The 20603-nt window shown below is 43.7% G+C and overlaps 1 protein-coding gene across 2 annotated transcripts in view; it reads left to right on the forward strand.

The window, feature by feature from the left end:
- Window positions 1-20230, forward strand: part of CALCR (calcitonin receptor) — a 261965-nt gene extending 241735 nt beyond the window's left edge. For both annotated transcript variants that reach the window (XM_089776702.1, XM_075922361.2), the window contains 2 exons: window positions 2633-2674; window positions 16160-20230. In XM_089776702.1, the coding sequence (XP_089632828.1) occupies window positions 2633-2674; window positions 16160-16381 (264 nt within the window). In that variant the 3' untranslated portion in view covers window positions 16382-20230. The remainder of the gene's footprint in view (window positions 1-2632; window positions 2675-16159) is intronic.
- Window positions 20231-20603: the final 373 nt, after the last annotated feature.

Consider the following 20603-nt stretch of genomic DNA (forward strand, 5'->3'; position numbering starts at 1 on the left):
ACAGCACTTTGAAGTTGTGGGTCTTGCCACCTTCTCCAACCTTGGACTTCAGAGCCTGTGCTCCAGCCCAAATCACAAGGTCAAATCACTGTCTGTACAGCAGTTTTTAGAGCACCATTAACCAAATTCTGTCACTGAACAGGGAGTGTCTTTTCAAAATTCTGTGTAGACGTACTCACAGGCTGTTCAGCAACAATACTGGCGTATTCTGCACCCGGCAAGCTAGCAGTGACCTTGAAGCAACTCTACTGCCCTTATCTGTAGCCCAGGTGGCCATGGGCCTGGCCCCAATACCCATGAACTGGTCTGAAGTCTCTCCAGAAATCAACCAAGATTTGAAGTAAAAAAAAAACCCAAAACCCCAATGAACAGAATAGATACCACATGTGTGTTCAGTATCTTACTATACTCTATAAAGGGTGCCATGAGAATTAAGCCTTAACACATCCTTATTACAGAATTAGCATAGTTTAATTATTGTTACACCATGCATACTGTGCTGCTCCGATGTTGAATGCTATCAGTTCATTCCATCACAAGAGCAGAGTAATTTAGAGAGCACTTTGACAAAGTATATTAAAGCACATGTAAATGGAGAGAGAGTCTGATTCTCTCTTCTGAAACATCTTGGGTAGGAAAAAATTGACAGTGTTGTAAATAGAAACATGAAAACAATGTAGATAGAGATTTTTTTTTCTGTAGACTAAGAAATACATCTCTGAACAATCTAAACCTTAAAGCAGGATTAAGCTTTGCTGAGAATAATGCACATGCATCTACAACTGAGTTTTTCAAAACCTTGAGTAACTTCTGTTTCTTTAAACCACAGTAGTTTTTTATTCATATGGATTGTATTTGCTGAAGAGGTATCTAGTGTGATTCTGTCATTGAGGAGAACATGTAATGGAGGGTTTTAATGGAATGTGTGATACAGGCATAAGGGTCAAATCCTACAGCACAAAAGGAACCTTAAAGCTGGCTTTACTGTCGTATTGTGGTTTCCCAGTGACTAGTGGCTGTGGCTGGAGAAAAGGGCATGAGGCAAAGCATAAAAATAACTCACCAGTTCCCAGCTGCTGGAACTATCCCTTTGGGCCAGAGATAGTTGGCCAAAAACGGCCACAATTTAGAGCAGCTCTGAAAGGCAGATCAACTCTCAGCCTCAGCATGCTCCAAGATCAAGGAAGGGGCATAAAGTCTCCTTCGCCTTCTCCCCTCTTTGCCTGGCACTCTTTGCTGAACTGGAGAACCTGGGCTGAAGTTTAGGACAATTACTACATTTCATTATAAAAAAAAGTGAGTAGAAATCATAGTTTTCCAATCTGCATCCCTCCTTCCTCCTACATTGTGTACTGGGGTTTTTTTTGCTCTTACTGGTTCCATATTCTTTTCTTTATTACTCTGACCATGGCAGGTTTGTACTTGTCAGTCATATTGGGCTTGCCGTCACTAGAGGCTTCTTCTTATCCTGAGTTTACTGATCACCATTTGCTCAAGGCAGCTAACAGCTTTGTAATACTAGTCTGGATAATCCTCAGATGCCTGATTCCTTTAGGGTTGGAGCCCTGACCATATATTTGTCCAAAGTATACAAACGTGTTAACTACCTCCAATTCACTGGCAGTCAATTGACTTGAGGTGTAAAGACAAAGGTACAAAACTTCTAACCCATCTCTCTCTCTTCCTCCTCACCCCGCCCCCACACAGAATCCTTTGAGAATGTTAGTAGCCACTGTGTTGCAATTTTCCCCTGAAATTCATTGCTACATTTATTTTATTACTGTTTAAGGAACATTTTAAGTGCTTTAAAATGAATGCACTTGGCTTTAAATGTGGCTTTGTGATGCTATTAATAAGATATATTAGATCTTTTAGAACACTTTAGAATACTTTTAAGAAAAATTCTTCTCTGCTTAAGTGGCTCTGTGTTGCAGCACCTAAGCATGAGAAATTGCCTTATTCATGTTATGCTTCCTCATCACATCTTCCTGATCTGGCCTTGTTTCATTTTGCCACTGCAGTAATGAAATATCCCTCTGAACTCCTGTTGTGTTACATTAATTTTAAATAGTGAGAACAATTTAGGACCAAAAGTTCTTTTTGTATTTGCTCCCACCCCTCTTACTCGCCCTATTTGCTCTCTTCCTTCCTTCCCATATGCCGATGTTTCCATCCAACCAAATAGGCCAGGTCAACTACTCCAGACACACACTCCAGTTAAGAGCTCCTGGGCATTCCGTTCCTGATGAAAAAAGCATCCATGACACCTGGCCGGTACAGCTCCCCTTGTATCCCTGCTCCAAAGGAAGAATAGTAGCATCTAGGTCACTCAACCTCCATTCTTTCTTTCTCAAGAACCTGTACCAATGAGCTGCTCTGCTCCCAGTTCCTGCCCTCCTTACGTTGGGCTAGGATCTAGACCATGACAACACAGGCTAGTAAAACATGATGGAAAGACAAAAATCAATGGGATATTGTAATATTTGACTATAGACTGTACAAGATGGTCATCTGAGGTTGTAGAGGTGGGAGAGTAGCATTGTGCCTTCATCTCGTGACTCTAAGCCTTAAATTAGCAAATTGTGCACAAACATTGAAATATTCTAACCTATTTTCTTTTTGTCCTCCTTAGGGCTTACTTGTTGCAACTATATTCTGTTTCTTCAATGGAGAGGTAAGCATGTGAAATTCATCCACTGTACTGAACACAACTCAGCCTCTTAAAGTAGTTGGACTGTTGTTCACAATTAGCATAAATGGAGCGCCATATATCTATATTTTATATGCAGATATGATGCAGCGCTTTACATTTTCATTGCACTGTAGAAATGCTAATTTTTCCTTGCAGCATTGCAAGGACAATGGTATTTACAGAGCAGATGGTGGAAAATGAGATACAGAGGATAAGGTCCTCATTCTGTAGCCTCTCAATTTCATTTAAGTCAGAGGAAAGAAAAAAAGAGGTTACCCTCTACATTAGCTTCTTTCATATACCCCAATTCTGCCTCCAAGCCAGAATAGTTGGATGATTGGCTAAAATAATCAGCTGTGAAATAGTCAATGGTGCTAATCTGAGAATTTTGAGCATTAGGCGCCATTGTCAACATCTTGAGATGAATGGAAGTCATGCATATTTCTCAGAGCTTTTATTTCTATCTATAATCATAAGCCCTAGAAACTATTTTTAATCATAGCTTTTATCCTGCACAGTGTGTTTGGGTTCCCAGAGAAAGGCTGATGTGGAGGACAACAGTATACTGCCTCAGCCCAGCCCCTGACCTTAAAAGTTAACTTGCTTGTCTAATTAAACTGAGAAATACAAACTCTTAGCATCATGTATTCAGAGCATCAGTTCTATGTCATTCTGGAGTGCCTTTTCATTAATTCACTGGAAGATCAGCATTGGCCTCTGTTAAGGTTTATGCTTTGTAAGTAGTAATTGATAAATAAAAACCCTTGAGTGAAAGTTCTCTCCCACTCTCATACAGCAGGATCAATATGTTGTATATCCACTACTGCTTCTAGGGCTACTCCACTGTAATAATGGCATTAAATACAAATAGCTTGGTAAGACACTTCAAAAGCTGCTTTAATATCTACAACAAGCCATTTTCTGAAAGGCAGCATAGCAGAAAAATACTTTTGATACATGCTGGGAACACTACTAGGAGACTCAGCTCAAATTAAAACAAGCTATTTCTTATAAAAATGGGGTGCACTTGAAAAGGCTAGTTTTCAGCATTGTGCAAAGGGAGATGGGTACATAACTTCCTTCAGCAAAAATCAAGACTCAGTATGTTACCCTGTAAAGCTAAACACATCTGTACATAGATGATGACTAATCTCACTGGTGTAATAACATTGATCATAATTAGGTGGATAATCAATGGAAACAATTACACAAAAAACTGCCATGTATTTAACCAGGCCTCCAACTGCAGGTGCAAGTAACTGTGAGAATACATTTGTGTCTGAATTTAGCACTGTCTGAAGAATAGAAATGTAGGCATCAACGGAACCTCAAGAGGTCAATTAGTCCAGATCATTTCAACATTGAGGCAGGATAACGTATACTAGATTATCCCGCATATAAATGCTGGATGGAATCCCAAAATCAAAACATGGTATCTAAGGGCTAAATCCACCAAAGGATCAATGCTGAGATTCTCAAACTCCCTGCTCAGGCACCACCTAACCTAGAAGGCATCCAACATCATTAGGAATGTGATTCACAAAGGTGCTTTGATGTCTAAATCTTGTTTTTAGGTACCACTGTGATGCACAAAACTCCCACTTGCCTACTCCCTAAACCTGCGGACACTTAAATTCACTCAGTGTGCATAAGATTTGTAGTAAAAATTCCCTAAGCACCTATGTTTCTGCTCCTGAGCATGAACACTGCTCCCTAACTCTAATTGCCTAAACCCCAGTGTTATTCACAAACCAGGGAAGATAGCTGTTAGTCCAGCCAACTCAGATGCAGGGAAATCAAGCCACTAGGCATACTCAGAGCCTGCCTCCCAGATAGGGTCCCTTACGCAAGTTCACAGAAAATAACTGGGGTGTAGCAAGGAGGAGGACTTATCTTATAACCTTTAGACTATCAGGTAACGCAGTATCAGTGCTCCTTCCTCCAGGGGGGTCAGGGAGAGGGAAGCAGGAGCTTGATCAGGGATTGGCTATTATCTCAAGTAAGTTCCCAGATCACTATGCTATCTAGTCCTTCTAACTCAATGGTCCCCAATGCAGTGGCTGTGGGGGCCATGGCGCCTGCCAGGGCATTTATGTGCGCCCGCCAAGTGCTCGGGGCCGGCCCCACCCCGGGCATGTGGCGCATGCGCGGTGCTGGTCCCAGGTGCACAGTGCATGCACAGTGCCAACCTCGGGCACATGGGTGGCCCCGCCCCCGGGAGCGCAGTGCATGGGGAGCACTGGCCCTGGGTGTGTGGCGCATGAGTGTCCCCGCCCCCGGGAGTGTGGTGAATGGGTGGCCCTGCACCCAGGCACACGGCGCATGGAAAGCACTGGCCCCGGGCACGCGGCTATGGGGTACGCTGGCCCTGGGCGCGCGGCGAATTGGCAGCCCCGCCCCCGGATGCGCGGCACATGGGGTCGTTGCTCCCGGGCACGCGGCGCATGCGCGGCCCTGCCCCCGGGTGCACAGCAGCTCCAAAAGGTTGGGGACCATAAAATCATGAGTGGTGTGGAGAGGGCCGATAAAGAAAAGTTATTTATTAGTTCCCTAAATAGAAGAACTAGAGGACGCCAAATGAAATTAATGGGGAGCAGGTTTAAAACTAATAAAAGAAAGTTCTTCACATAGTGTGTTGTCAACCTGTGGAACTCCTTGCCAGAGGAGGCTGTGAAGGCTAGGACTATAACAGAGTTTAAAGAGAAGCTAGATAATTTCATGGAGGTTAGGTCCATAAAAGGCTATTAGCCAGGGGATAAAATGGTGTCCTTGGCCTCTGTTTGTCAGAGGCTGGAGAGGGATGGCAGGAGACAAATTGCTTGATCGTTGTCTTCGGTCCACCCTCTCTGGGGTATCTGGTGCTGGCCACTGTCGGTAGACAGGATGCTGGGCTGGGTGGACCTTTGGTCTGACCCAGTATGGCCGTTCTTATGTTCTTATGACCACTGTTCTAACTCTTCACTGGCCTAATTAACATTTAATTACACAATTATTTAAATAAATAAAGTGAAACCACTTCAGTAGCAGAGATGAGGGAGACCCACAGCAGATCTGGAGTTAGGCTAGTCAACTGCGAATTGGCTGATCCCTGTTCAAATCCCTTCTTCTGTGAGTGGAGATTTCCACCCCTTTGCAAGGGGTTTGCTAGGTTAATGATTACAAAGAAGGTTCTCCACACACCCAGCTGTTTTGGGCTTTGCATGCAACACTGGTGACTAAACACCTACCTTCGTCCCATTTGTAGATCACTGGCAGAGATGGGTGCCTCCTCAGAGCCCAGACTTAGGCACCTAGCACTGTGAGTAGGGCAGTGCTTAGCACTCACCCCACTGGTCAGTATCTCCAGAGGCTTGCTTCGTTGGCTTCCCACCTCGTATGCTGGCTTTGTAGGTCACAATTTAAGGCACCCTTCTCTCCCCATAGTGCTTAAGCATTAGGTGCTGTGATGCACTTCAACACCTTCTTCCCTTTGTGGCTCTCATCCTAGGTGTCTAAATTTCAATGGTTAAAATACCCTAGGTGCCTACATTTCTGGCAGTGAGCATGTACACGACTGCCTGAGGTGAGGTGCAGGGATGTCTGTCTCACACTGAAGACCTAGCAGGATAGGTCATACTGCAGACAAAGGTGTTGGTGCCCGACCCTACCCTGGTCTTTTAGCACACTGATTAGAACACTCACCATATAGGTGGGACACCCAGGTTGAGCTCCCCCATGTAGAGTTCTTTCCACCCCTCAGGAAAGTGCCTGTACTGCCTGGATCATGTTTGTGCTCTGGAGGAGAGTTCTCTCCATGTCTCCTATTGAAGCTTTTCCACAGTTTATAAATAATTTAGTCACTGGAGCAGATGACTGTAACCTGCATTTGCTCCTTTCCAGCTGAATGTGCTGACCAGTGGGCTCTGGTGTTCATCCAATTCCTGGTTTCCAAGTATAACAATGAAGTTGTGTCCTGTGTGTCCTTGTAAAAAATTACAGCATGGTCATAGCTAATGTAATGCAAAGTGTCACTCATAAATTAGATAAGAGATTAGCTGATGGAGAATGAATTACTTTATGGTTTACTAATTTAGCCATAATGTGGTGTTAAGCAGAAAAATCAAAGGCCAAGTTTCAGGAACATTACTAAGTATGAAGTATTCATCACAATTTTTATTTTCATACAATATTTACATAAAATTAGGAATCCAGATTAATACATTCATATTAAGTAATTAAAAAACCATATTCATTTCACGACTCAAAATTCTTAATGCTTTCTCAGGTCATTCAGTTTCTCCTGCCCATTTATAATTTAGTATTTGCAATAGGCAGTTAGTAATGTAGACTCTATTAACTTCTACCAGAGTTCCATTGCAATTCAGGTCCAGTAAAATTAACATATTATTTAAAATAAAGTGTCTTGATAAAAAGCCAAACATCCAGAACGCTTACATTCTAAGGAAATGTTAAAGTTTCCCATTGGCTTCATGGTTGCTAATTTAAGACAAGTCAATTACTGTGCCAAAATCTTCATCAGATCCAAATTCAGGTCACTACACTGTTCATTGGGTGTTTGGATTTGGCATTCTGTGTTGGCCCACTCAGCCCTTTTTTTTTTCTGATAGTGGCTATTTGTAAAATCGGGGTTCAAATTTCTGTCACTGGAGAAGAGTAATGTTTCATACATTCTTCCAGCACCCAGCTAAACTTCTGGTGATAGAAGATCTCCATAGCAATTAGTGATTTCCCCAAAGGATGGGGAGATTTGTCTACTTGATGACTCCAAACCTGACATCTCCAGCTTCATAATGCAGTGTTAGTTAAGAGTTGCTTCCTCGGCCTTCAGACCTTTTAAGACTCTTCCCCCTCTGACTAATAGTCACTTGGCCAGAAGATCCAAACTATGGCTGGGGCATCTGAACAGTCAGAACACACACTCCCTGGATCTCTTGTTACTATACCCCTTATTGACATATATCATGGTCAGCAGAAGAGTAGTCACATAGGGTGCATCTACATGGCACCCAGAGCTTGAAATAAGCTACGCAATTTGAACTATTCAAATTGCGTAGCTTATTTCAAGTTAATTTTGAAAGAGCTTATCTCTAAATTTGGCACTGTCTAATTGAAATAACCAAATTTCAAAATAGAGCCCTATTCCCAAACGTCCCTTACTCCTCGAGGAACAAGGTTTACAGGGACATTGGAATAGCAAGCCTGTTATATTTTGAAATAATGGACTTGCTCAAAAAACATGGAATAGCTATTTCGGGATACTTCTGGCATCCCAAAATAACTCCAAAGTGTAGACATAGCCATACTGTCTTCTAGTGAGCGAGTAGCCACTTTTACCAACTTGGAATGAAACAGGAGGCTGCTTCGTGGCTATAGCGTATCTAGCAAACCTGGACATCACAGAGGTATATTGGTACTGAATAATTAAGGGTATGTCTACACTTCAAAGTTAATTCGAACTAATGGACGTTAGTTCGAATTAACTTTGATAGGCGCTACACTAGTGCTCCGCTAGTTCGAACTTAATTCGAACTAGCGGAGCGCTTAGTTCGAACTAGGTAAACCTCATTCTACGAGGACTAAGCCTAGTTCGAACTTACTAGTTCGAATTAAGGGGTGTGTAGCCCCTTAATTCGAACTAGTGGGAGGCTAGCCCTCCCCAGATTTCCCTGGTGGCCACTCTGGCCAACACCAGGGAAACTCTATTGCCCCCCTCCCGGCCCCGGACCCCTTAAAGGGGCACAGGCTGGCTACGGTGCCCGTGCCAGGTGCAAGCCTGCCAGCACCCAGCTAGCAGACCCTGCACCTGGCACGGCTCGAGCCAGCCACCCGATGCTCCCCAGCCCTCCCCCTCTTCCCAGGACCAGGCTGGCGGCTCCCGGGAGCTTGCCCGGGACCGCAAGAGGCGGGCACCCGCCTGGTCTAGTGTGGATATCGTGGACCTCGTCCACGACCTCCGCACTAGGCACAGGAAAGTGGCCGTCTAGGGCAGGAGAGCTGCCAGCCTGGCCACCCAGGAGCAGGTGTGCATGAAAATCAAGGTGGTCCACTGAGACCCCTGACCCTGAGCCCTGAGCTTACAATGGCCGTACTGGGTCAGACCAAAGGTCCATATAGCCCAGTAGCCTGTCTGCCGACAGCGGCCAACCCTAGGGACCCTGGAGGGGATGGACCCAAGACAGTGACCAAGCCATTTGTCTCATGCCATCCCTCTCCAGCCTTCCACAAACTTTGGGCAGGGACACCACTCCTACCCCCTGGCTAATACCGCTCCATGGACCCAACCTCCATCACTTTATCTCACTTCTCTTTAAACTCTGTTCTAGTTCTAGCCTTCACAGCCTCCTGCAGCAAGGAGTTCCACAGGTTGACTCTTTGCTTTGTGAAGAACAACTTTCTGTTACTAGTTTGAAGCCTGCTACCCATTCCTTTCCTTTGGTGTCCTCTAGTCCTTCTATTATGGGAACTAATGAAGAACTTTTCTTGATGCACCCTCTCCACCCCACTCGTGCTTTTATAGATCTCTATCCTATCCCCCCTCAGTCTCCTCTTTTCTAAACTGAAAAGTCCCAGTCTCTTTAGCCTCTCTTCATATGGGACCTGTTCCAAACCTCTGATCATTTTAGTTGCCCTCCCCTTTCCCACCCCTTCTCTTCCCCTCTCCCACCTCCTTTTCCCAGTCTCCCTGAGTTTTGTTCAATAAAGAGACATTCTATTTTTGACCACACGTTTTCTTTATTTTGTACATCAGGAAGGGGGGCTAGGGAGGGGTAAGTGGAAGGAGGTGAGGGAGGAATGGGGTACGAGCCCCCGATGGAGAGGACTGGGCTGGCTCTGCGGGCTTCTGGGGGTGGAACCTCTTCTGCAGCCCCCCAATTGCTCCCTCTCCCCAGATGGCAGCCTGCGGCAAGTGCAGCCGGTCTGATGGCCGAGTGCTGTGATGTGCCCAGTGTGGGCACTCAGGGCACTCTAAGCCAGGACTGCTTTGCAAGTGGGGCACCCCTGAGAATTGTCTGTCTGTAGTGGGGGTCGGGTCCCTTTAAGCACAGCCCTCGGCTAGCCTGAGGCAGCAGCTCCACACTCTAAGTCCTAATCTGATGCCCTGTCGGCACTGCTTCCTCAGTTCAGGGTCCACTCAGTGTGGACATGCTAGTTAGAATTAGCAAAACGCTAATTCGAACTAGTTTTTAGTCTGGATGCGCTAGTTCGAATTAGCTTAGTTGGAATTAACTAATTCGAACTAAGTTAGTTCGAATTAGCGCTGTAGTGTAGACATACCCTAAGCCTAAAATTCTATAAGATATAGGGCCTACTGTTGAAAAATGGCTCCCAATTGTACAGCTACAGTGTTGCTCCCCTAAATAATAACATATGCATTCTGTCACTTCGGTGTCTAAATACATGATTGTGTGTGTAGCTATGATGATGGCCTAGTGAATTCATGATTAAACAGATCATATATATCAGCAATGAGAGATGTGCTTAGAAATCTTCTCATTTGTACTTACCTTTGCAAGCAGCCAATCAGTGACGCTTTCAAAAGCCACAGGTTAATATTTAGTAATGTCACTTTGGCTATGTCTAGACTGCAGGCTTCTTTCGAAAGAGGCTCTTTCGAAAGCATCTTTCGAAAGAGCCTCTTTCGAAAGAGAGCGTCTAGACTGCACGGAGAAATTTCGAAAAAGCGGCTTGCTTTTTCGAAAGAAAGCATCCAGTGAGTCTGGATGCTCTCTTTTGAAGAAGCCCTATTTACATTGAAAAACGCCTTCTTTCGAAAGAGGAACTTTCGAAAGAAGGCGTTCTTCCTCGTGAAATGAGGTTTACTGCCATCGAAAGAAAAGCCGCGTTCTTTCGAATTAATTTCGAAAGAACGCGGCTTGAGTCTGGACGCAGGGGAAGTTTTTTCGAAAAAAGGCTACTTTTTTCGAAAAAACCCCTGAGTCTGGACACAGCCATAGTGTGTGCCTACGGCTGTTGTAAAATTCATGAGCCCAAGTTTTTGGTAATTTGAAAATAATTATGAGCATATTTTATAGCCTATAGACCCAAGGCTATTAGCTAGTACATGCAAATCAAGAAGTTGTTGATAGATATCCAAGTAGCATAAACTGTGCTCACAGTTGTATAGTCCATGTAACTGGGCTAATGTGTGTGAAGTATGGCAAAAAGAGGATTCTGGAAAGGTAAAATCCATCCTCAAGGGGGTCAAAGCTATAATGCAGCCCCCACAAAGAGTCTTTCTGCCCAAATTGGATTTAATCCAGCATCGGTAGTTTTGGATCTATAAATATAGACGGTGCCTATAAAAGAATGTCAGAATAGGGGCACCTAATATAAGAGTGTGTTGATTTTATGCTCATCCAGTCTAACTTCACAACCAGCCTTCAGTGATCTCATAGACTGAGCTCCAGGCTAAGAGCCAGGAACTACAGAGCTCTCAGCCCAGTTCTGCTAAGAAATCCCTGTGCATTTGGCAAGTCACCTCCTCTCTCTACTTCAGTTTCATCTGTGAAACTGGGGTAATAGCAATTAGTTCCCTGCCTCACTGTGAGGATTAGGAGCTCTGTACATGGCTGTCAAAACACTCCATAAACTTACTAAAGCAGTAGTTCATTAAGATGATTTTCTACAAACTAGACAAAAGACAAACTCTGTAGTAGTGACAGGTAGTGTGACAGGTTTAACACCTGGAAGGGAGATGCTGTCTCCACAGAGGCCAGGGCTGTAGTCCTTGGTCTGCCAAAGCTCTTACTGGTTTCAGTGGGAGTTTTGCCTGAGTACAGACCGCTGTGTTGGGCCCACAGTGTTCTATGTAAATTCAGTTAGGGGACATCTTTTCTCCTCTGGACAAGGTGTTGTCTACACCTTGCCTCCTTTTTGTTTTCGCTCCCTTTCTTCCCAGTTCCAGGTGCACAAGGGACGAGAGGGGTTTAAGGACCATACTCTTGGTAAAGAGCAGAGATGCTTTCCATTGTGAGCAATGGTAGGCATTCAACAAAAGGAGTTAGAAGAGACAGCCTGAGATCCCCCTGCATTGGTCCCTGGAGTTGGCTTGGAATTGCAAGAAGCATCTGCTATCCTCTCCCAGGGGTTGGCACAGTTGTCACTCCAGCATGTTTCCTTCCGGAGTTCTGAAGACTTCTGGCTGAGTCAACCAGAATTTCTCCTGGGGCTCATGCTGCTGCTTGGATCGAATGCAAGACATAAATTAAAGCTACAGTCAGCTCTTCCATCTTGGCGAGAGACCGTTGTGTATCAAGCTACTGCCATGTCACTAGAGCATGGAGTGATAGTTCATAGGCAAACATACTATGACAGAGGAAGGGACATAGTACTACTGGGTCATTTCACTTTAAGGCAGAACTGGAAGAAGTTTATCTGGAACCAATGCTCTCAAAACTGAGTCATCTTACACAGTGTTTCACATCGCAGTTTGCAGCAAGCCACACACCTATTTCTTCCCTGCAAATTATTTCTTTTAGTTCCATAAAAGCCCAACCTACAGCATTGTCCACCAAGGCACTGAATGAGGAGCCATCAAATAGTATTGATGTCCTACCTAACAGGACAAGAAAGTGAATGTGTAAATTCTGGGGATGATTTTTCTCAGCAGTTCCCTAAGCTGACCCCATCCATCACTGCAGAATCTTATTCTTGGAAAGTGACGATATCAAGCTGCACTGCAGTACTGCTTGCCATCAACAACACTCTACAGATGGCATAAGCTTTCTACGTTGGTGAGGGACCTTGTCAAAGGCTTTCTGGAAATCTAAGTACACTATATCTACTGGATCCCCCTTGTCCACATGTTTGTTGACCCCTTCAAAGAACTCTAAGGGTATGTCTACACTACCCCGCTAGTTCGAACTAGCGGGGTAATGTAGGCATACCGCACTTGCTAATGAAGCCCGGGATTTGAATTTCCCGGGCTTCATTAGCATAAGCGGGGAGCCGCCATTTTTAAATCCCCGCTGCTTCGAACCCCGTGTAGCGCGGCTACACGGGGCTCGAACTAGGTAGTTCGGACTAGGTTCCTATTCTGAACTACCGTTACTCCTCGTGAAACGAGGTGTACCGGTAGTTCGGAATAGGCACCCTGATTTTCAAAAGCATAGTCCTGTGGCTCACACATTTCAAATCTGCATAAGACTAGTTTTATTTCGCAGGAGATATGATCATTTGAGATCAGTTCCCTATTCCTTGGAGTTAGCACAGAAATACAATTTAATTCAATTAGTAAACTCTGCAGAATCTCATAAACCAAAGGTTCAGTGAAGAATTAAACACATGTACTTTAAACTCATGCATTTGCTACTACCTGGAACGTATTCATTTTAGTTCATGGCACTTTTAACCTCGGGTTGAACAGGGAGAGAAATGCCTGCAGTCTTCCAAGCTGCCCACAACCAAAGCTTTATCCCCAGTGATACCAAAGCAAGCTGCTACTCACAGTAGATGGTGCAGCTCTTCATACTACGATAAGGGTTCTCTTCTTTAAACCATGTTTGTCCCTAGCCTGCGCTTGTCTTGGTGCAACCTCATGCCACAGCACAAGTAAGAGCAGCTTCAGGGTACATGAGGGGCTCACTCACTCTCTGCAGCAGCCTTCCCTCTCACCCTGGACCCACAGGGACCCTTCTACTGGTCCTGGGATCCTCCCAGAGAATGTTGGGGGAAGACATAGGTGGGCCAGGAGCAAGACTAGAGGATACATCCCTTCCTCCTCCTTCCAAGTGCAAGGATCTTACTCAGAAAGGGTAAACTCCAAATCCTCTTTTCTGCAGAGCACCAACTCACACTCCAGTAGCATCCAGGGCAGCAATGGCCAGGGGAAGTCCCTGCTCAAAGGGCAGCCCCAAGGGAGTTGTGTTCCAAGGTAGGTAAGGGGGAAAGGGGGCTGCTGGTGGCTAGAGCCAGTGCGGAGAAACAAGGTTTCTGTACAGGTTGCCATGGCCCTCTTCTGATCTCATAGTGTTCAGTGACTGTCCTCCAGGCACTTTTCAGTGGGTGGGAGGGGGGGAACTCTATCTCCTCCTCTCCCACAGATTGATGTGGAGAAATTTTCTGGATGAATCCTGGCAAAGATTACTTACCCGGGCCCTTCCTGTGGAATTCACTGATGCGAGCCACTGCATTTACACCCGTTATGAACTACAATAAGGGTGAAAGCTGCTCGTTAAGTAACTACAATCCACACAGGACTTACCTGGAGTATTAAAACCAACCATTCTGTTACAAAAGCTTTGCGCCTGGATTAGTAATGCCTTGTCATATTCAATCCTGCCAGAGCTCCTTGTCACTAATCACATTTCTGCAGTGGCAGGACATGAAAATCTCATTAATGCCGCTCGTTCTCCTCAGCATTACCATAATAAACATTGGTCATGCCCCTTACAAGTCAGGACGCACAGTGGTTTCCCGTACAACCCAGTGCTTTTTCTGTGCTTGGCTGCTAGCCAAAAGGCTTTCAGCCGTTCTTGAGTTATGGGCAAGAATATAAAAGCAATAATTGTCTGGCTGAAAATAATGGTAACCTCATTGTCTTGAATTCGACTACAGCAAAAAAGGAGATGCCTACTGGTCAGTCCAGGAACTAGCTCTTCTTCAGCCCCAGAGCACCCTCTCCTGGACGGTGTCTCACCAGCTGTTATTCGCCTTTTCCTAGTTCTCCCCCAGATCACATCAGGCCCCACATCCATCCCATGCTGTGCTGCCCCTTCTCCTGAATACTGTCCTGAGGCCATGCCCAAACTCTGGGGTCCTTCCTTCCCAAGCATCCCAATCACCTATGAGCCACCATTTGCCTCAGTGAGCCACTGCCATTTGTCTTCTGGCCCCTTCCCTCAGGAGCAAACCGCAGTCTGAATTGGCCATTTTGTCATTGGTATGGGGGTTTGGTCCTGCTGCCTATTTCTGCCTCGGTTGCCTCCCTTCAGACCTAGTAGCTCCCTGAGCCCTAGTGGCTGGGCCTGAGACTGGGGTTTGTTCAGGTCCAAGTTCCCCTGGTTCACCCTGCCTTTCCCTGGCATGTCTCTGTCCAAGGTACCCAGAGTTGGTGTGAGAGTGAGCTCCTCCTGTCCTGGAGTCTTTCTTATAGGGCCCAGCTTCCAGCCCCAGCCCTCTGCCAGTGCTTTTTTAACTCCTTAGATACCAGTGCAGGACAACCACCCCATTACATGTGGTTATCATTTTTGTTAAGTGTTAAGGACCTACACCTGCAAATCCTTGCTTACTCATTGGGCCCAGTCCTGTTGAAGTCAGTGCAACTACTTGCACAAGAACTGATTTTTAGGATCAGTCAGCATGGCCCTAAGCTTAAAAAGACAAAAGTTGCAAGCAACTGAGGTATCCTTTTCTAGCATAGTGACATAATCCACTGTGCGCTCCAAAAGCATCTCTGAGTTTTAGCAATGCCTAATGAAGCCTCACCCATATGTGACATGGAAGTAGCTTCCCTCCATCTCGCCAGAATGGACCAGAGGCTGCAGCTGCTGTTTGTGTGTGGATGAGACTTTACGGTCTATGGATTAATAAAATGCATTAGAATTCGGGCATTGCCAGAGATATCAACAATACTTAAATGTTGCTACCTAAGTCAAGTGTACAGTCCTGCTTGGGGCTAGCCTGTGTCTTTAGACACATCCTGAAGAAAGGGAGTTATGTAAGCTGTACCATCCCAGAGTACTGTGACTCAGGGACACATCTGTATGTCTCAGTTTCTCCTTGCTCTCCAGGTCGTTATTTAAAACTCATTGTTGCAGTTAATTACTAGCCACCCCAACCTTCTGGCTTTGTCTGTTCTCATCTTATTTTCCACATACCAGCTTTGGGAAAAGAGCAAACAGGCAAGTCCTTCATTCACTCCTACACGCCTGCACCCAAGGCCTGAAAATTGCCAGTAAGGATGTTAAGGAGGATTCATATTCTAGTGCATATTCCACTGCATGACTATGTAGCCTGAGTCACAACTGAGTCTCCAGATCTGAAATAGGTTTTACTTCAGATGTCTGTTTCCTCTTCCCTCCTACCATGATGGTGTATGTATGAAGGATGAAAATCACTGCCGAGCAGAGGGCCAGCACCATGGCCTGTGCATTACTTCAGTTTCACCATTCATGGCTGGTTTAGCCAGGGTGAAATGTTCTCAGTGTACACCACTTACATTTTACTGATGAAATGGTACTTAAGTGTTGTATGCTGGCTCTCCGCACTGAGAACATTTCACCCTGAATAAAACTCTTCTTGAATATTTTTCAACCGGTTCTAACTTCAAAGCGTGGCTGAGACGAAGAGTTTAAAATAAACATCCAGTGAAAATAAACATGCGGTTAAAAGCCATGGCACTGTGTTAATATTGCAACACAGAATTTCCAGGGAAGGAGGCCAGCTTGTGCCTTATGCCAGTCAAATCCCAGCTAACACCATTGACTAATAACAGCAGTAAAACAATTGCTTGGTTTCCCTTTGCAGGTCCAGGGTGCTCTAAAAAGACAGTGGATGCAGTATAAGACCCAGTGGGGGCAAAGACGACGAGAGCACTGCTCTACGCGATCTACCTCCTATACAGCAACATCTATCACTGAGGTCCCAGTTTATCTGTATCATCACGATTCCGCCAACGAACAGCTAAATGGGAAATACATAGATGACTCCGAACTTGTGGCATTAAAATCTGGAGAGACGTCTGCCTAGCTCAGAGGAAAACGAGACAAACAGGTCATTTCGCACTCTGTTCATGAGAGGGTGGGGTGAAGGGAAGAAGTGCTACTGTGAGAGAATGCTAACCCAGATGACAGGACACATCGTATGCAAACGGCAGAAGCATCAGCTTCAGCCAGTGATGGCCCAGCGAGAGTCTGCCTGACAGAGGTGGCTATAGCATTTGATAGTACTACAGCATGCTGCTTTTAGAAACATAACTGAGAATGGAACTAGTGAGACATTTGGATTTACCACAGTTCCTGCTACTGGCCATATGACCCATGGATTCAACAGTCATTACAATGTAAGGTATCCCGTGGCAGATATAGAATGGATTGGTTCATTGAGAGGGGTATTCAGTTTCCAGACTGAACAAACTACATGACAGATTGGAATTGTTCAGGATTTGTTGCTTTACATGCCTTTCTTTCACCCTAGACTTTAAACGATCATCTTTCATTAGGTGTAAGAGGCTTGGAATTGGTTGTTGTTTTCATTTTAATCAGCTCTGCTGCTTTTCTGGAAATATTTGCACATGGGCAGGGAGAGGTGGGGAGGGGAGAAAGCCATCATTCCAAGGTATTCAGATCCTTAGCACAAGAGGATATCATACAGTATTACCCTCCTGACACCAGGTTCATAACAGAAATGAAGGTAAACTATTTATTGTATTAAAAACATTTAATATTAGTAGGCATAAACATCAGTATAGAAACAAAACACTTTTTTGGGAGCCTTATGAACGTCCTGGAGAGATCTCGAACATATTTTTTGTTCAAGCTGTGCTAGTTCTTTGATTCATTAATAGGAAGACTGTAGCCATAATACTCCACCCAGCAATCTGACAAGTAAGGAACAATTTTGCACTCCGAATAAACTGTGAAATGTATTGGGAAATGAAAATTTTTGTTAATTGCTGTTGACGCTCTGAGCCTCCTGCAGATGAGCATTTGCCTGTTTAATGTAGTTGTGTGCTGACAGTAAAGAAGGCCATTGAGGCTATGTCTAGACTACAGAGTTTTTCCGGGATACTCCGCCATGTCCAGGGAATGCATCTGCTCTTCCGACATTTTTTGTGGAAGAGCAGACACGCTCTTTCGGAAGTCCCATTGGAAAAGAACTAGTGTAGACATAGCCTGAAAGAGAGACGGAACTAGTTTTCACCAGCCTCACAGCAGAATAAATAGTCAATATTGTATGTAATTATTGAATACTAAAGGTCTTTTTATGATAATTAAATAAGCCTTACAGCCAAGGATTAACTTGTTTATGGCTGTAAGGCTCCACTATTGTCAGTGTCATATGACAATTATACACCACTGGTCTGAGTAAAATAGATACAGTTTCTTTTCAAAGGTGAATGTAAAAGTCCTTGCAAATGGATAGGACCAATGCCCGGCAGCCCTGAGTAGAAATTGGCAAAAAAAACCTGACAAACTCTTATACCAAACTTCTATTTTATATTTGGCAAAAAATGCAGATTCAATGACTCCATGAATTTGTGTCATTTTCTCTGAATTATTTCAGTTTAAAAAAAAAACCCTTACAATATGTTAAAATCCATGTTTCATTTTGACATTTTCTAAATGAAACATTTCCATTTTTAGATTAAAAAAGACTGTGCGTGGAAATTTCCTTTTGTTTTATTTAAAATCTTTTAAAAATGCTTAGTTGAAGTAAAAACAATAGAATGTTTTAAAACCCTGAAAGTTTTTTTCTTTTTAACTGTCTGATTCTGTGAAAATTTAACAAGAAATCTCCTCCACCACCATCACCACCCCCAGAATTGCAAGAGATCCAAAAATCCTATTGATTAGGTGCTTGCAAGTCCTAGGATTCTTTGCCTATAGAATTTATCTTGTATATAAAGTTCCCAACTATCTTTGAATAGTGAAAGTACCACTATTTCTCCTCTAGCTTTCATGTTGGGTAATTTTAAAGCCAACAATCAGTAGGTGTACAATGAGGTCCTGACTTTTTAATTAAGTTAATTAGTGATTTGTTACCTTTAAAAAGAGGCCAGAAAGAAGCCATCCATGTATGTTTGCATCCACTTCTACCTAATGTGTGATCCACATATATCTGACAGCACAGTTCTACCAGGCATGACACATGGAATGGAGGACAGATGGGAGACAGTCACATGATGCACTTCTGATTCCACGGCCCCTCCTACTCCTGTCTTCAGCCATGAGTTGTTTGAAAGTTGACTTGCGTCACATTCCATCTGTGGGATTCAAGGAGAAATAAGGAGAGAGACAAGGGAGAACCAGGGCATTAGGGATGGAAAGGAGAAGGAAGAAGAGGAGGAGGAAATGCTATCTCTGATGTTACAATCCAACTAACCAGTGTCTTTCGCAGAGTCATATATTTTAAACTCCCTTTCTTCTTTATGAATTTGCTGAGATTCCTTCCGAGATTTGGTTCCCCTTACAAGACTTGGTTAAGGCATAACCATAATTGTACTCTACTCTTAGCACTGCACTGAGTGCCTAAAGCGTAAGTAGTCCTAACTTGTCAGATAAGTAAAAGGAGGAAAAAAGTTTCGAATTCAGCACTTTGCTTTAAAATGTCAATGCATTCATAGCTCTCGTGTCTACAAGTAGAGGGAATAATCCTGCAGGAAGAATTCTGAAGAGAAAGAACTGCAGGGTCAAGTTCATATTCTGTGAGGGCGAAATTCATTTATTAAGCTCACATGAGGTCTGTGTGTGTAAAGCTGATGGACCCAGGTCATTGGCAGATGGGATTGAACATGGGACCTTAGGAGCTACAGCCATGTATGTGACTCTACTGTATGATCTAAAAGCTAGCTGTCCCTAAGCTAAGGTTGTAAAGCAGATGTCAGTCACCTTTCTGGTTGCCTCCGGTTACATATACAACACTTAAGCACTGGGAATGTGGGAAGGTGTGATCCACAGCTATTGAAATCAATGAAGAGACTCTGATTTAAATGGGCTTTGAACGAGACCCTAGAATATTTGAATGGTACTTAAGTAGTGCACTGACTTTGTGGTGGCCCTCTGCACAGATATGAATTTCATGCTCACTGATATGAGAGGTTTTAAACACGGTGAGTAGGATTAAGCCCCAAAGCTTTTCTATTCACCTGTAAGATTGACATGGAGGGCTATTGTTCATACCTAACTGTGCTAACTTCTACATTCCCACATTCCTGACAAGTGATCTTTTAAGAAAGAGTTCACTGAGAGTGGAATTCAGAGTTTATTTGATCCAGTGATATATCTGGGGAAAAAATACAGTCCTGTCCATTCACTCAGTGAAAAACCTAGGGTGGAGACCACTGAACATATCTGCTTTACTGGCTGTACAAAAGAAGGTATTTTTTTCAGACAAAGGTGTTTTGTGTATTGTTGTTTCTACTTTTGCTAGTGAGCTATTATGGGTGATGGAGGATTTAATAGTCAAAGAAAAAACAAGGCAGCTTAACTCTGAATTTTATATTTCTGAACATTTTTTATGCATATTGTACTTTCCAGTTGGGCTCTAGCAGGTGTACTTAATTTCTAACTACAGGAAATAGACGATTGTAATAGAAATGTACATAAATACGTGCAGTCTGATAAATGCTTGTATAACTTATATGTACAAATTGTTTTTCAGAGTCTGTTATATTCATGTAAAGTACAATATTGACATATTTTTCTAAGGGAACATCATGTTCTGGCTTCTTCATTCATTGATTCATTCCACTTCAGGGACTCAGTTCAGGATCTTGGTTTTCTAGTCATGTGATAAAAACCTTGCATTCTGGTGTGAACCAAAGTAGCTTGAGTGATGTCAGTGAATTTACAACAGTTTTCATCAGCTGAGACTCTGGCTTGCAGATCTATTTAATTCAATCTTAGCTTCCATTGGGGCTATGCAGAAAAGACTGAAGGCTAGAGCTGGTCAGACAATTATCATCAAAACAATGGGAACAGTTATGTTCATCGAAATGTAAATGGTTTAACAAATGTATGGTTTGATGCAATTCCATCCAAACATCAAAAGCAAATGGAAGCATTTTGATAAGGTTGAAACATCCCATTTAGACACTGGCAGGATGGAAGGTTTTGACTTTTTTTTTAAATTTCAAAATGACTTTTTTTCACAACCAAATTAATTACAGGTTTCTTAATCTAAAAAATAAAAAGTTTAAAGGTCAACATTAGAACCAAATGTTTCCATTTCAGTTGGCCTGAAACAAACA

This window comes from Pelodiscus sinensis, chromosome 2, assembly GCF_052426305.1.
Source record: "Pelodiscus sinensis isolate ZL-2025 chromosome 2, ASM5242630v1, whole genome shotgun sequence".
Taxonomy (NCBI): domain Eukaryota; kingdom Metazoa; phylum Chordata; order Testudines; family Trionychidae; genus Pelodiscus; species Pelodiscus sinensis.